Source organism: Paramacrobiotus metropolitanus, unplaced genomic scaffold, assembly GCF_019649055.1.
Source record: "Paramacrobiotus metropolitanus isolate TYO unplaced genomic scaffold, Prichtersi_v1.0 Parri_scaffold0000013, whole genome shotgun sequence".
Classification (NCBI taxonomy): domain Eukaryota; kingdom Metazoa; phylum Tardigrada; class Eutardigrada; order Parachela; family Macrobiotidae; genus Paramacrobiotus; species Paramacrobiotus metropolitanus.
In genome coordinates, this window is record NW_026570233.1 from 1,763,490 (window position 1) to 1,777,229 (window position 13,740).

The following is a 13,740-nucleotide window of genomic DNA, read 5'->3' on the forward strand; positions in this document are numbered from 1 at the left end:
TTACGGTTAGCACATTGAAAACCCAACACATTATATCAAATCACTGATTTGATATAATGTGTTGGGTTTTCAGTGTGCTAACCGCAGGTTTGTAGCGCGCCAAATGGGGCGGCTTGTGATCCGTTGGCTGATCGGCAATTTTGACTGTACGGTTCAATCAACCAAGCAGCAACCGCCTCTGCGGCGCGTTACGTATCTGTCGATCTAATATCGTTTGTTGAGTGATCAGTGTGATGAACCGTAAAGTGCAACTGACCAATTTGCGAACGCAATCGAAGTAATCGTGGATCTTTTTGACGAAAGCCATTGGTTACCCTTTAAACGTTCAATCGTCGGGGGCCTACAACATAGAACTTTTGACACCACCTTTCTTAAAGAATTACGTCCGTGGCCCTGCTGCGATTGAGTGACGTGCAACCACATACACAGTTACACACTAGGCACGTTAAAAGACCGCTTTTTAAAAACACAATAATTATCATTTGCCTGATGCTTGCGATAAACTTAGATTAAAGCTGGTGCACACCGCAATGACTTATTATTTGAAATCCGTCTGCCTTCCTGCGTCACAATCACAGGAAACGCCGGACGCTTCATCTAACGGACGATGCCGATAATACTGTACAGGGCCTGCGTGTTAGTGGGAACAGGAATCAAATCCGGCCTAGAGAAAATTTCCCTCTGATATCGACGTCTCCTTAATTAAGTCAATTATTTAGCAGCCGCCAGGCGATCGGCATCAGCAGTCACCCGGCTCAGTCGGAAAAATCCGGGTTACGCTCTATATTATTCCAAAAGACATTTATTATACCTTGGCGGTATATTCTAGTTGACAGGTTTTATAATTTTTTGTAGTCGGTAAATTTGCAAGTACCACAATTATTATCTGAGTAGCGTTGGAATGGCAGGTACCATCTCTCTTATCAAAGCAGCTTAGAACCTTGCCAGCTTGCCCAGGTAATCCGTTGAAATGGTCATCAACATTTCATTTTTCAACGCCTCTGTGAATGTCTGCGATACCGGGGTAAACGTACTCACTTGGACAATCGTACCCGTAGTGTCGGTAACAATCTCAGTCCTTGCGTTCGTTCTGAATGGAGTTGTACTACTGATCTATGCGTCGAATTTTGACATATGCCGGGGCTTTCATATTTACTCGTTCTCGCTTCTGTTGGCGAATTTTCTGTTCGCCGTCTGTTACGGACCGCTGGACGCCCTTAACAGCCTGTTTATCACCTGGTGTTGGGGCCGGCATTGGTGTTCCTTTTATCTGTATTCATACTGGGGGATTTCCGTAGCACAAGTTTTCTTACATACCGCCATCGCCATTAGCCGGTTTTGTGCGATAATCTTTCCTAGGCAATATCGGCAGCGACATAATACGCGCATTGCCGTTACGGTTTGCTGTGGTTGTTGAGTGGCCGCTAATTGTTTGGGTACACCGCTGGTTGTCGTGGATGAGCTGCTATACAGACAACCGGAAACGGAAGCCGGATGCCTGGTTAACTTCGCCCTGTCGCCGTATCAGCAGTCGTCATTGTACGTCTACATGGCCATAATGTTCTCGCTGCTGGCAGTTACACTCGGACAGTATCCGTTAGTGCTGTACATTCGGCGGAAACGCACGCGTGGAATTACGCAAGCGCAGACTAGCGCAACTCCCCGAACCGTTCCAACGGGTAAACTAATCAAACAGTAAAAGTTAAAAGTTTTTGTCCCGTATGATAACATTACGCGCCAACGAAGGATTCCGTTCGAATCCAGTCTGTTATTTGATTTACAAAAGGCAACTATGTTCGCCGCCGTGAAATATTTTAACATAAAATTCAAGTTTTAGAACAACTACTGTAGCTGTAAGGGTTTCTCACCAATGGCCGACTTGACTTGGTGGCCCTTCCTGCATTACTATTAGGTAATTACTATATTCCAACTATCCAGTTTATGTCCGACAATTTCTGATAAAAAACGCAGAGTAATCATTAGTAGATGACTGTGCGGTACTTCTATGAATCGTAAGGCTTTGTGAAAAAGACATGCCTACGGTTTCAGGTGGTCAAGCGCAGTCTTCATCGCACTCATTCCCCGGCGTGCGAAAAACTCGAGCGGTCAAAATGGAAAGCAAATCGTTCCTCCTACTGACAATCCTAACCATCACTATTTTTATTTGTTGGACTCCTCAAGTAGTGATACTTCCCTTTCTAACGACCGACCAAAACCCGATGATTGTTTTCTGGCTGACAATGTTGTATGAAATGCAGCCAGTGCTGGATCCCATCATCTTTACTCTCTCGCTGCCGGAACTACAAGTGATCGTGCATCGACGCTGGTTGGTAAGTTGATATGGCTGGTAAGTTGGTAAGTTGGTAAGTTGGTAAGTTGATATGGACGAGATGGTTAATGTCCACAACGGCTGCGAACTGATCCGTCCGATTTGGCCTCTGTCGGTGGTTGGACAAGGAAGTGTCACGGTTTCTTTTCTTAGGTCCAAGGTAACTACAAAATGTTGAACGTTTTAGCCGATAATCTCGAAAAGGCGAAAGCGCGAGGTCACCGGTCATTCACTGCTTACCAGTTTGAAAGAGACTGGCAGAACCTGTAAAATACCAAACACTGCAACTGTAACCGCTGACCATGTCGACAACACTGATGTAGGCATACCAGCACACTGCGTTTCCTGAGCTGGGTTGAGTCCCAAAGCAGCTTGATAAGTGCTCGAACAATTAATGCGGTCGGTTGGGGCGTCACAGACAAATCCATCATGGATGAACCCACCCAGAGCATCACAGTATGTGCTATCCGAAAAGGTCTCAGTGGTGCCTATAATTACAAAAACGAAGATGCTCTTGTTGCTTGCCGAATGGCCACCCTTTGAAAAATTGTAGTGTTGTACCAAAACCGACCCACCATGGAGAACGGTGAAGTCAATAGCAACTGCATGTTGATGGTCGCATTGGACATAAGGGTCATGGGCCTCCCTCACGTAGCGCAGAAGGATCCGCGGTTGCTGGTTGTACCTTGTTAAGAACTGCGCTACGGACATTCCAGAATATTGCATTGGACCGAGCTGGGCGAACTGCTTCACTAGGGTTTGACTGTTACCATCCGTTTCGTATATCTCCCATTTTTTATGTGCTGAGTAACCCGTGCCAATCTGCCTGCAGTTATTTGTTGATAAAAAATTAATTTGCTCCTGTGAAAATTCGTCCACCTAACCAAGGTATATTCTTAGTAAAATTCTATTTACTGTTATTTAGGTGGCTATTGCATGTAAAAATATTTCCCACCAAAGCATTACGCAGTTATGAAATCCGCACCTGATATTCAAATAAATAGCATAACCGTCGAAAACAGCATCCGGGCAGTCATGTTCCAGCTGCATCGTTCACAATTTTTCCTCGGAAACCCACGGAACTGAAACCGACCAGCTCGTGCTTCCGATTTGGTAGGACAAGGAATTGTGATAACATCATTACAACGATGGTCAAGGTGGACTGTCAAATAGCGCTATATTGATCCCCAGAATACACCCGAGAGACAAGTGATGAAACGTTTCTTACTTATCGGATATCTGTCAATGAAGGGCGAAATTTCGGACAAATAAGCTGCAATAACAGAGTATTACCAAATACGTGGCTTTACGTATGCTCACGCGTGCTGGTTGACTTACAGTCCTGATCACATTGGCGTCCTCTAGCCGGCTAGTCGAACAAAAACGTCGAACGAAACCTCTAGTCGAACAAAAACAATTTTCTGCTAACAAAACATTTAGGAGAGATTAACAGATCTGAGCAGAAATTTAAAAGAAGGTACAGAACTGGCTTCGAGAATTTTAGGATTAACAGCAAGAATTTTATCAAGAAGACGCTTTAGGCGCATTTCCATAGTCCACCCTCCGATAACTTTCTTTGCCCGCGTAACATCGATCCGGGCCGGCTTCCGCAAGTTGTAGCGCGTGGTAATATCTTTTACTTGGATCATGTCCAGGAGGTAGGCCGGAAGCGGGAACTGATCTTTATTCCAGAACTTGAACAACCACACCGCATCGCTCTGATTATTGTCCTTCGCTACGGAGCATTGCCCCCTTTAAGGTAAGACAGAGAAGATGAAAAACACACAAATTTTCATGCAAAGAAAAAGGATATTATATGCAAGATCAAACGGATTTTACAGACATTTGCAGTCTGTACAGTAAGTTTCAGCTGGAATTTAATGAAACAACAACAGCACAAACATGTCAAGCAGCAAACTGCTTCTTAACCCACAGAGGGTGCTTCTTAATCCACGCAAGTTTCATCCAATCCACGTCGTCGAGTGCCTTCTGGAATGCACCGAGGGACTTGTAGGCTTCTGGAGGTAACGGAAGCTCATTCCACAACGTCGCAAGTTGCTCCACGTGCGATCCATGGACAGCAGTCACGGTAGTGCCGCATACCGATGTTGGAGCCGGCATTATTGGGTGAGGATGGAGAGTCATATAAACTAGGGTTGAAATTCATGAGGTTCAAACCCCGTTTTGAAAGGAAATGAAATGAAACGTGAAATGAAAAGAAATGAAATGAAACGTGAAATAAAATTATTTAAAAAATTGATTATTTTAGTAATATTAATTATCACACTTTAATAACTTTTTATGCTGTATCAAATACTTGTTTCCAAAATATCATTAGCAAATCAAGATATAGTTATCGCCACTCCCAAAAAACGGTCCGAGATTACAAAATGTCTATACTTTATGCTCAACCGCAAAACCGGTATAGTAAGAGTTTAAACCTGTCGATTTTGGTTTTATCGTATCTCTAGAGATTCTGCACTGATTGTGTTAAACATACCGTTCCAAAAAGATTTATTTTTGTATTTGCCATAAGTTCATAAAATTTGGGGTACCTGGTTGTTATAAGCAGGAAGCGAAGTCAGATTATTTTACTAAGTACTAGTGGCGTTTGCTACTTGCCATCTGCGGATGTCCAGCGATCGCATTAGAAACAGTTAAACTGTAAACATACTTGCTAATACCGGTGGATAAACGCCAAGACTTCACTTTATTCAAGAACACAACAAGAACACAACTTGGGGTATCAAAAGGGCACAGTAGTGCCGACAAACAATACGGTGCGAAGCGCCCTAACGACGCCACATGGGGGAAAAAAAAATTTTTCCGTAGCAAGCGGCTGGATCGCGCCAGTAATGAGCCGGCTCGGCGAAGGTGACCGGCTTATATATGCGCGCTTCAAGCGGATGTGCAGATAGGCAAAGGGGCTGGGGTAGGCTTCGCCATGCAGTGGCAGAGAGGCTACGCGTTCAGTGGGCGTTTATCAACAAATTTCACCAATAGTGAAATCTAACCCATAAACGCCAAGACTTCACTTTATTCAAGAACACAACAAGAACACAACTTGGGGTATCAAAGGGCACAGTAGTGCCGACAAACAATACGGTGCGAAGCGCCCTAACGACATAAAATCCCTCCAAGTTGGACGCGACAGTTTTGGCGAAACGGGAGCGGAGGTTAGGAGCGCGGTTAGCGTAACGCTCGAAGCAGTGGCTGGCCCAAGTTCCTTGGGCCTTTAATTCGTCAGTCGTTGCTCCCATGGCAGCGGCAAAGGTGGTGCCGCCCCTGCGGAAGCTGTGTAGGGAATAACCTTCGGAGTTGTAGCCGGCGGCTTTAAGCGTTCGTTTAAGGAAGTACTGAAACTTCCCTGCTGTTAGCGGCTTAACTTTTCCTCTTGCACTGACATGAGAAAAGGGGGAGGCGTGTGGATATGGGTTCAGCTTGTGCAAAGCTGCCCGGACCGCTTGAACGGGGCACAGCGGTGAATCTTTAACCGTAGGGATCGGCAGTGTAACCGAACCGTCAGCGAAGACGCTTGTTTTGATGGCGGGGACGGTTATGTCAAGGCCGCTAGGCGTAAAACGTATACCGCTAACTCGCAAGAATTTAGAATTCTTGTGGAAAGGCAACAGGTTGCTTTTCGAAGCAACGAAAAGAAGGCGACCAGGGCGGCTGCCCAGAAGGGCTTGCGGAAGCACTTTGGAATGGTGGTTAGGCGACCTTGAATTTTACACAAAATCTCAGGCGTGATTGGAAGTCGGGCGTTGGGGGTTTGTGCTTTCGTACGTTTGATAGCGCGCAACGTCAGCTGTATGCGGAAGTGGGAAAGGTCGGGGGCCTCAAGTCCTTCGCGATGGTGCAATGAGACAACGCTGGCAAGGTAATTGCGCACAGAGGAATACTGCATTTTCGGCGAAAGATAGGCAATAAAGCGGCAGAGCGTCTCAATGTTTGCGGGGCATGGGCGCGTTGAAATGCTTTTGCAGAAGTGCCGGTAAATCTTCCACTGGCTCTTTCTGGTGCGCAGCGAGGACGGTGCAAGTGAGGTTTTCCACAATTTCCGCAGCCGTTTGTCCAGTTCCTGCGTTCGGATACCTGTAAATAAAATCTCCAGGTAATTCAGCAAGGGCAGTGCGGCGTCCGGCCATAGCTAAGTCTAGTAAGCGCGGGTCAATGGTTGCGCGGCTTAAGGCGTCAGCTGCAATATTCTCCTTCCCAGGAAGATAGGAGGCTGATATGCGAAAATTGTAAGCGACTGAAGCATAAAATACGAGTTTCAGCCAACATAAGGCTGCTTTGCACTTCGTCGTAGCTCGATTTATAAAGGAAACTGTTTGCGTGTTGTCGGATTCAATAACAACTCGGAAGCCCGCCAGATGCGGCGCCCATACAAGCAGTGGCAAGCAGGCGGCAATTAGTTCGAGGAAATTGATGTTTCCTCTCAAGGCGTCCTCTAGTAACGGCGAGGTTAACCAGATAGAGGAGACAATCGCTGGCGGCAATACGTTAGCCCAAGATCCGGCAATTGCACGGCGGCCCATTGTTGCACCAAAGCCGGCGAGACAAGCGTCTGTTTGGATGAACACCGATTTCCTGGGCGGGAAATCAGTGACGGGCAAAGACCGTTTAAAGCAGGGAGACATCGTGCCACCACTGCAGTTCTAACTTTAGACTCGACGTCAGGCGTGTGCGGTGGTTAGGGCGAGACAATGGTTTAAGGGCGTCTATGAATATCCTCGCGAAAGGACGAGCACCGTAAATGGCTTTGGCGGCAAAGTTAAGGCGTCCAACCAGCTGCTGTAGTTCCTTCTTTGTGGCTTTATTGCGGCTAAGCAAAACACCAGTTTCCGTGCGGAGGTTCTGGAGTTTCTCTGGCGGTAGCTCAATGGTCAACGACACGGAGTCGAGGGTGACGCCCAAGAATCGGATGCGAGTTGTTGCGGAAATAACTTTTTCCCAGTTTATGGCAAAGCCCAGGTCTGTTAGAGTAGTTATTAAGCAACTCAAGGCGGCGGTGCATAGGTCAGCTGTCTCTCCTATAACGAGGAAGTCGTCCAGGTAGCACACAATCTTGTAACCTTTCAGGCGAATAAAGCGCGCAACTGCTGAAGATAAGCGGAAGAAAATGAACGGAGCTATCGAGAGTCCAAAGCACAGGAAGTTGTCGATAAAGTAAGTTTCGGGTTGTTCGTCGAAACTCCAAGCAAAGCCCTGCAGCTGGCGATGCGGTGGGAAGACTGGCACATGGCGGTAAGCAGACTTGATATCGACCAGGGCGTAATGGCAGGCGTAGCTGCTTAGCGCAAGGGCGTCGTCAATAGATTGTAGGGAAAATTTTCCGGGAAAAATATACGAATTCAAACTGTCCGAGAATGGGCGGCTACAGTCTGTGATAGGGCGGAACTTCTCAGAATCGGCTTTTTGGACTGCACCAATTGCATGCACGCGCTTAGGCTTACTATGGGAGTAGGAAATTTTCCCCTCGGCGATCTCACCGCGGAACAGTGTGTCCAGAAATGGTTTAGCTTGTGCCGTAAGTGCGCTGGAGTAGTTGTGGCATTCTGCTGAAGCTATTTGTTCGGCATTTTCTACCAGTTTAAAACCGAAGGCAAGACCATGTAAAATGAAATCTCTATCCTGATCAAAACGCAAAGCCGTATTCCAGTTATTAATTTTTCTTGTTAAAGAACAACGATGGTAAAGGTCGGCATCAACTCGAAAGTTCCCCACATGCAACATTTTCATAATAACCACTGCTAAACATGCGATTTCAAAACGTACATTCTCCTTGCTGTTATACGCGATTTCAAAGGGAAACAGGTCAGTTAACCAAAAACACGTACAGCGACATGGGCATATAAAGAGCGAATTCGACGAAAGTATGCCACATAACAATAGTGATTATCATGCTGGTTACTGTTAGAGGGAAAAATAACCGACCGTTGCGGATGCAGGTTGCTTTTCGGAATGGACAATGGGCAGGCAGACTAAGTGGGTCAAGCGGTTCCGTTATTGCGACGCAATTGGGGGCAGTTAATGCGGCCATGTCCTGTTTGGTTGCACTTGTAGCAAATATGGCGGTAGTTGCACCCGGCACACGATCCATTATTAAAACGGCCACAAATTGGGGCGGATTGCCGGCATTACGCGTGCTTCCGCTGGAAGTTGCGGCGGCGAAGGCGGTAGGCTTCCTGCGGCGATTACCATGGCGTTCTGGCAGGCGGTCTGAGAATTAAAGTGGCTTGAGGCAATATTTTCACGCTCGATGGCATTATCCAGGTTCCACTTGTGGTCCTTAGCACGAATGCGGAAGTCGTGATCGAAAGCCAGAATAGCACGGGCATAGTAGTGGCGGCGTTTTGGGCTAAGTACTCAGGTAGCTGCAGTACTCTAAGGCGACTTTGGCATGCTTCGGGCTGGAGGACTGCAGCAGGGTCTTCAGCGTCTCCATGCTTCCGGCCCAGAACTCGTCTAAATTGATATCAAATGCGCCGATTTTGCTTTTGGACTTGCCGTTGGCTCCAAGGCGGGCTTGAGCAAAAACATGCGTATGTGGGCGGCGCAGGCGGCGGGCTTCCGACTTCAAGATTTTATCGGACTTACCACTGGAGGCGCTAGAGGTGCTAGACGCGGAGCTGGACGAGGAGGAAGACGAACTACGGGAGGATTCCGAGGCGCTGGAGCGCGAAGCTGAGCGGGAGCGGCGTGGCTTCTTTGCTTTGACCTCCTTTGCGCCAGAATCCAGCAGCACGTTGCGCTTATGGCCGGCATGGCTGGTGACCTTTAGCGTTGTTGTGGGAGAGCCTTGCTGGGACGCTTGGAACTGTTTAATGCGGGAACGGTCGCCGATCTTCTGCACGATTTGCTCCACTTCGGCGTGGGTGAGGAGGACCAGGTGGTGGCTTTCCGTGATATTCTCCTCCTCCAAGGCCTCAATAGTTTCTTTGCTCAGGCCAAGGCCAGACAGCGTTGGTAGAGCTGGCTGCGGTTGGGGCTCCGGCAGAGCGGGCGGAGGCGGAGTGGGCTGATGAGAATCCAGCCTGAAGTGGGCTATCAAGCGGTCGGCAAGGGTGCTGTTCCTGCCTGTAACGGAAAGTTTAGCGGCCTGGCATTCGCTTTTCAAAGCCGATTTGGTCATGGCTCTAATTTCGGCAGCCGTAAGTACCATGGTGCAGGGTGTGTCAGGCAGTTATGTTAAAGGGCAACTTTAAAAGAGTAAAACGAAAATGTTTCCGTAGCAAGCGGCTGGATCGCGCCAGTAATGAGCCGGCTCGGCGAAGGTGACCGGCTTATATATGCGCGCTTCCAAGCGGATGTGCAGATAGGCAAAGGGGCTGGGGGTAGGCTTCGCCATGCAGTGGCAGAGAGGCTACGCGTTCAGTGGGCGTTTATCAACAAATTTCACCAATAGTGAAATCTAACCCATAAATCGCGTTTTCACGAAAAGCAGTCAAACCTGGGCCAGGTTTTTTAACTTTTTACACACAATTTTATGAAACACGTTAATTTCATGCGGTATCATCGTATTTCAAGTGATTTCACAATTTCACGATTTCTTTCATTACACGTTTCATTTCATTTCCTTTTCACATTTCACGGGAGGGTCCGCATGATTATGAAATGGTTTGAAATGAAACATGAAATATGAAATGCATGAAATCATGATTTCAACCCTAATATAAACGCAGTGGCGAGTGCTATCTGCAACAGAATGAAGCGCAGCAGCCGAACCGATAAACTTTACAAAACAAAAGTTACCAAGCGGGACTTTACAAAACCATAATTTATACACAAAAACCAGCGCTTTTTTTACACGGCGTAACTTGAGGCCATCCCACTTTGGTTCCTTTAAGCGTTTTTCGTAATCCGACAAATCACTTCCGAGACGAATGTTTTTTAGAAAGCGAACTTGGCATTTTTCAATGATATCACTAGACATTATCTGTACTGGATGGACACAGGAAGCGCAATAATCGATTACCGGTAAAACTAAGGATTCAAACAGTCGGACTTTAGCGCCAAAATGAAAAAACTTAAATAATCGATTAATGTACATAATTCTTCGGTTGCATTTGGAGAACAGTTTTTCGCAGTTTTCTTTCCAGCTTAGTTTACGATCAACCTGAACACCTAAATATTTGACAACATCACTTTTCTGAACAATACTGCCATTTATGTAGTAATTGTAACAGCTCATAATTTCGCGCCTTAAGGAAAAACAAACATGCACTGATTTTTCTGCGTTCAAGGACAGACAGTTTCCTTCTAACTAGTCATTAACACAGGCGATATCCTCTTGCAGTAATTTGCAGTCGTTGTTATTAATTACTGGGCGCAAAATTACCATATCATCAGCAAACACAAAAACACACATTTAACGCAGCTTCAAAAATCATTTTTAATGGCAGAGTTATTGACATACCAGCAGTTTTTAACAACTGATTGGTGATAACAAACTTTCCGCATGACGTTTTTGTAGATAATTTTACTAACTGTTCCAGTACGAGTGACTCTGTTATTTCCCAAACACTTTTATTTCGACAAATTAAGTCCGATCCAGAATTAATAAAATGCGATCCACACGTGGACTGTGATTCACGATACTGTATGTTTAGAGCATTCGCCTTTTCGGTGTCAGAGACCGCGGTGCGGCCATTAAGTAGATTTAGCGGCGGCATGCCACTGCGGTCGGAAGTAGATTTTACATAACGCCAAAATTTTGTTGGATTATTTCGGTGCGATAACGCAACATCCGTTATTTTTGAGCATTCATATTTTTTTACTAAACGATCGCATTGCTTGGACAGAGATTTCCCTTTTATTTTAAGAGAATCTTTTAGTGGCAGCTCTGCTTGACGGTAAATTCTGAACGCTCGATCACGAATTTTAACTAACTTTTTGATATTTGACGGATACGTGACCTTTCCAGTTCGAATAACAACGTTACGGTATTCGAAGCAAAGACTGGCTGCTTGAATGAAAACTTGTTCAAAAGCTGCTGCCCGACTGTTACTGTCACGATTGCAAAATAAAGAAGCCCAATCTGTGCTATTCAAAACATTCCAAAAATTACCAATATTATTTTTATCGATTTTCCACTTTTTATCGTTTTATTTTTCATTCCGAATTTTTTGGTAATTAGCGTAAACTGAAAACCCACGTGGTCATTTGTGCAGGAGGGCGGAGATATTGCTTCAACTGGTTCAAATAAACTTTTTCTATCAAGCAAACAAAGGTCAAGGCAGTTGCTCATTCTGGTAGGAAAATCTATAATCTGCACAAAACCAAACTTATTTACGGCGCGTATCAGGTCACGACTTACGCTAGTGGATCCTGTTCCGCGTTGTCGCGAAAATTGAAATCACCCATCAGCACAGTCTTTGAAAGCATATTCGGAGAAAGCTTATTGCGCAGATGCTCAGTGAGCATAGGAACAGCTTTTTGGCATTCGTCAGGTGGAGCGTAGAGAACAATGAATAACCGGTTCAAAATTTTCGATTCAACAAACAGAGCTTCGACAAAAGGAATTTCTAGATCATGTCGTCGATATCCTTTATAACTTTTACGAATGACAAGTGCTACACCACCACCGAACTTGCCAATTCTCGGTTTACGAAAAACATTAAACGATCGTAGATCAGCGAAAAGACAACCTTCGTCGGGCTCTTCACACTGTTCGAAAGTTTCGGCTATGTCAGTAATATCAGCCGCAGAACAGAAAAGTTTTACCTGGTCAATTTTACAATTTACACTGTTAGCATTACAATAACGAATTTTTACTTTGTGAAATTTTTTGTTATTCGTAAATTTATTTAAATTTGTCATGATTTTTGTAACAGCTGGTAAGTTAGCAAAAACCTCGTTCGTTGTCGGCTTTGAAATTATCGAGGGTTCTGCTCGTTTTTTCGCTCACTGTTAAAGAAAAACTTAGACCTTTTCATATTTTGAAAAACTTCGCAATAATCATGATTAAAGGCCGAATGAGAATTTGTTTGAGAAAGCTTACCGGCGCCTTTACAGTTCTCACATATGCAATGATAGTCTACGCTTTCTGGGCACGTATCTGTTAGATGATTTTTCGTACAGTAACCACACACAGAATCATTGTTACAATTTGCTGCAGTGTGGTAGTATTGGCAACATTTAGCGCACTGAGATGCATGGAAGTTGTCGCTAACAGGACATGAATACCAGCCAAAAAGTACGCACTTTTTAGCCATTAGCACATCTCGCACTGCTGAATCTGCTTCAATGACAATTGCACAGGTTAAACGACCCTCACGATTACTTTTCAATCTTTTCACTATTTTCACGCTGCTTTCATTAAACTGATTTTTTTAGCACAATTCATTCAGAAATTTATCGTCAGAAACTTTAATAGTGTCAGAGCGGCATCCGCTCTCTATAGAATCGTTCGATAGAATATTTCATTAGAATTGTATGCTTTGCCGATAGCCTAGTGGTGCCTCTCTCGGCCTTAGAGTATGGAGGTTGTGGGTTCGATTCCCTCAATCGGCAGATTTTTGCGAAAATACCCAATGCTTTAGACTGTTTAACCAGAAGCGCTTCACCTTTCGCTACGTCATCAGAGCTTTTGAATTCGATTACAATGGACTTACCGGATGCGGGTCGAGTTCCGGTTATGTTGGCATTTTCTGCTCCATTAGGAATGGCGGTTGTAAGGGCCTTGCTGAAATCGGTAATTTCTTTAGTGGTTGTGCGAGAGAAGTCGGTATTGGGGTGACCTTTCGGCCTAATAATGAGGACACTTTTCCGGTGGGATGGCGCCGAGAAGGACGAAGTTGCCTTTGCGTAGGTTCGTTGCGGCATGGAGACGTCGTCAGCTTTCGCTTGTTCATAGAGGCTGGCTAATCTGTCCAAAGATTCGTTATTGGATATCTTTAATTTCGCCATATTACGATCAAGTTCTTCGACATTGGTTTGGTGTACGGTATCCATCTGCTCCACAAGGGAACGCAAAGTTTCTTTTGCACTCTGCAGGTCCGCATCTGTTCTCTCACGTATTTCCCGCTCAACTTTCAAACTTTCCTTGAGTTTGACATTTTCAGTTTCGAGAATAGTCACTCGTCCGGCGAGAGATGACAGCTCCTTGCATGATTCCCGAATAATAGGAAGCAAGAGGTCAAACACGTCTCGGTTGTTCGGTGAGGGTTTGTAGGTCGACGAGTTAACATAGCCATCCATCTTGGCGACCAAATCAGTTAACGTGGAGGTCATTGTGGCCGGCGCAATACGGGCCGGTTTTGCACTGGAGTAACAAGGCATGATAACAATTAATAAGTTGGAGCGGATAAAAACTGCAGTTAAAAGAACTTTTGAACAACAATTAATCAATAACGACGTAATCGATTATCACGGCGGTATCATGCGGCGACGGCTCCTCTGGTGTA

General features: G+C 45.4%; 1 protein-coding gene across 1 annotated transcript; it reads right to left on the reverse strand.

Annotated features, from left to right (window-relative positions):
• Positions 1-6,955: 6,955 nt before the first annotated feature.
• On the reverse strand, positions 6,956-13,567 carry LOC129584242 (uncharacterized). The gene is made up of 3 exons (XM_055476358.1): positions 12,949-13,567; positions 8,702-9,412; positions 6,956-7,917 (listed from the first exon to the last, which is right to left on the reverse strand). The coding sequence occupies exons 1-3, from the start codon at positions 13,565-13,567 to the stop codon at positions 6,956-6,958; spliced, it is 2,292 nt and encodes a 763-aa protein (XP_055332333.1).
• Positions 13,568-13,740: the final 173 nt, after the last annotated feature.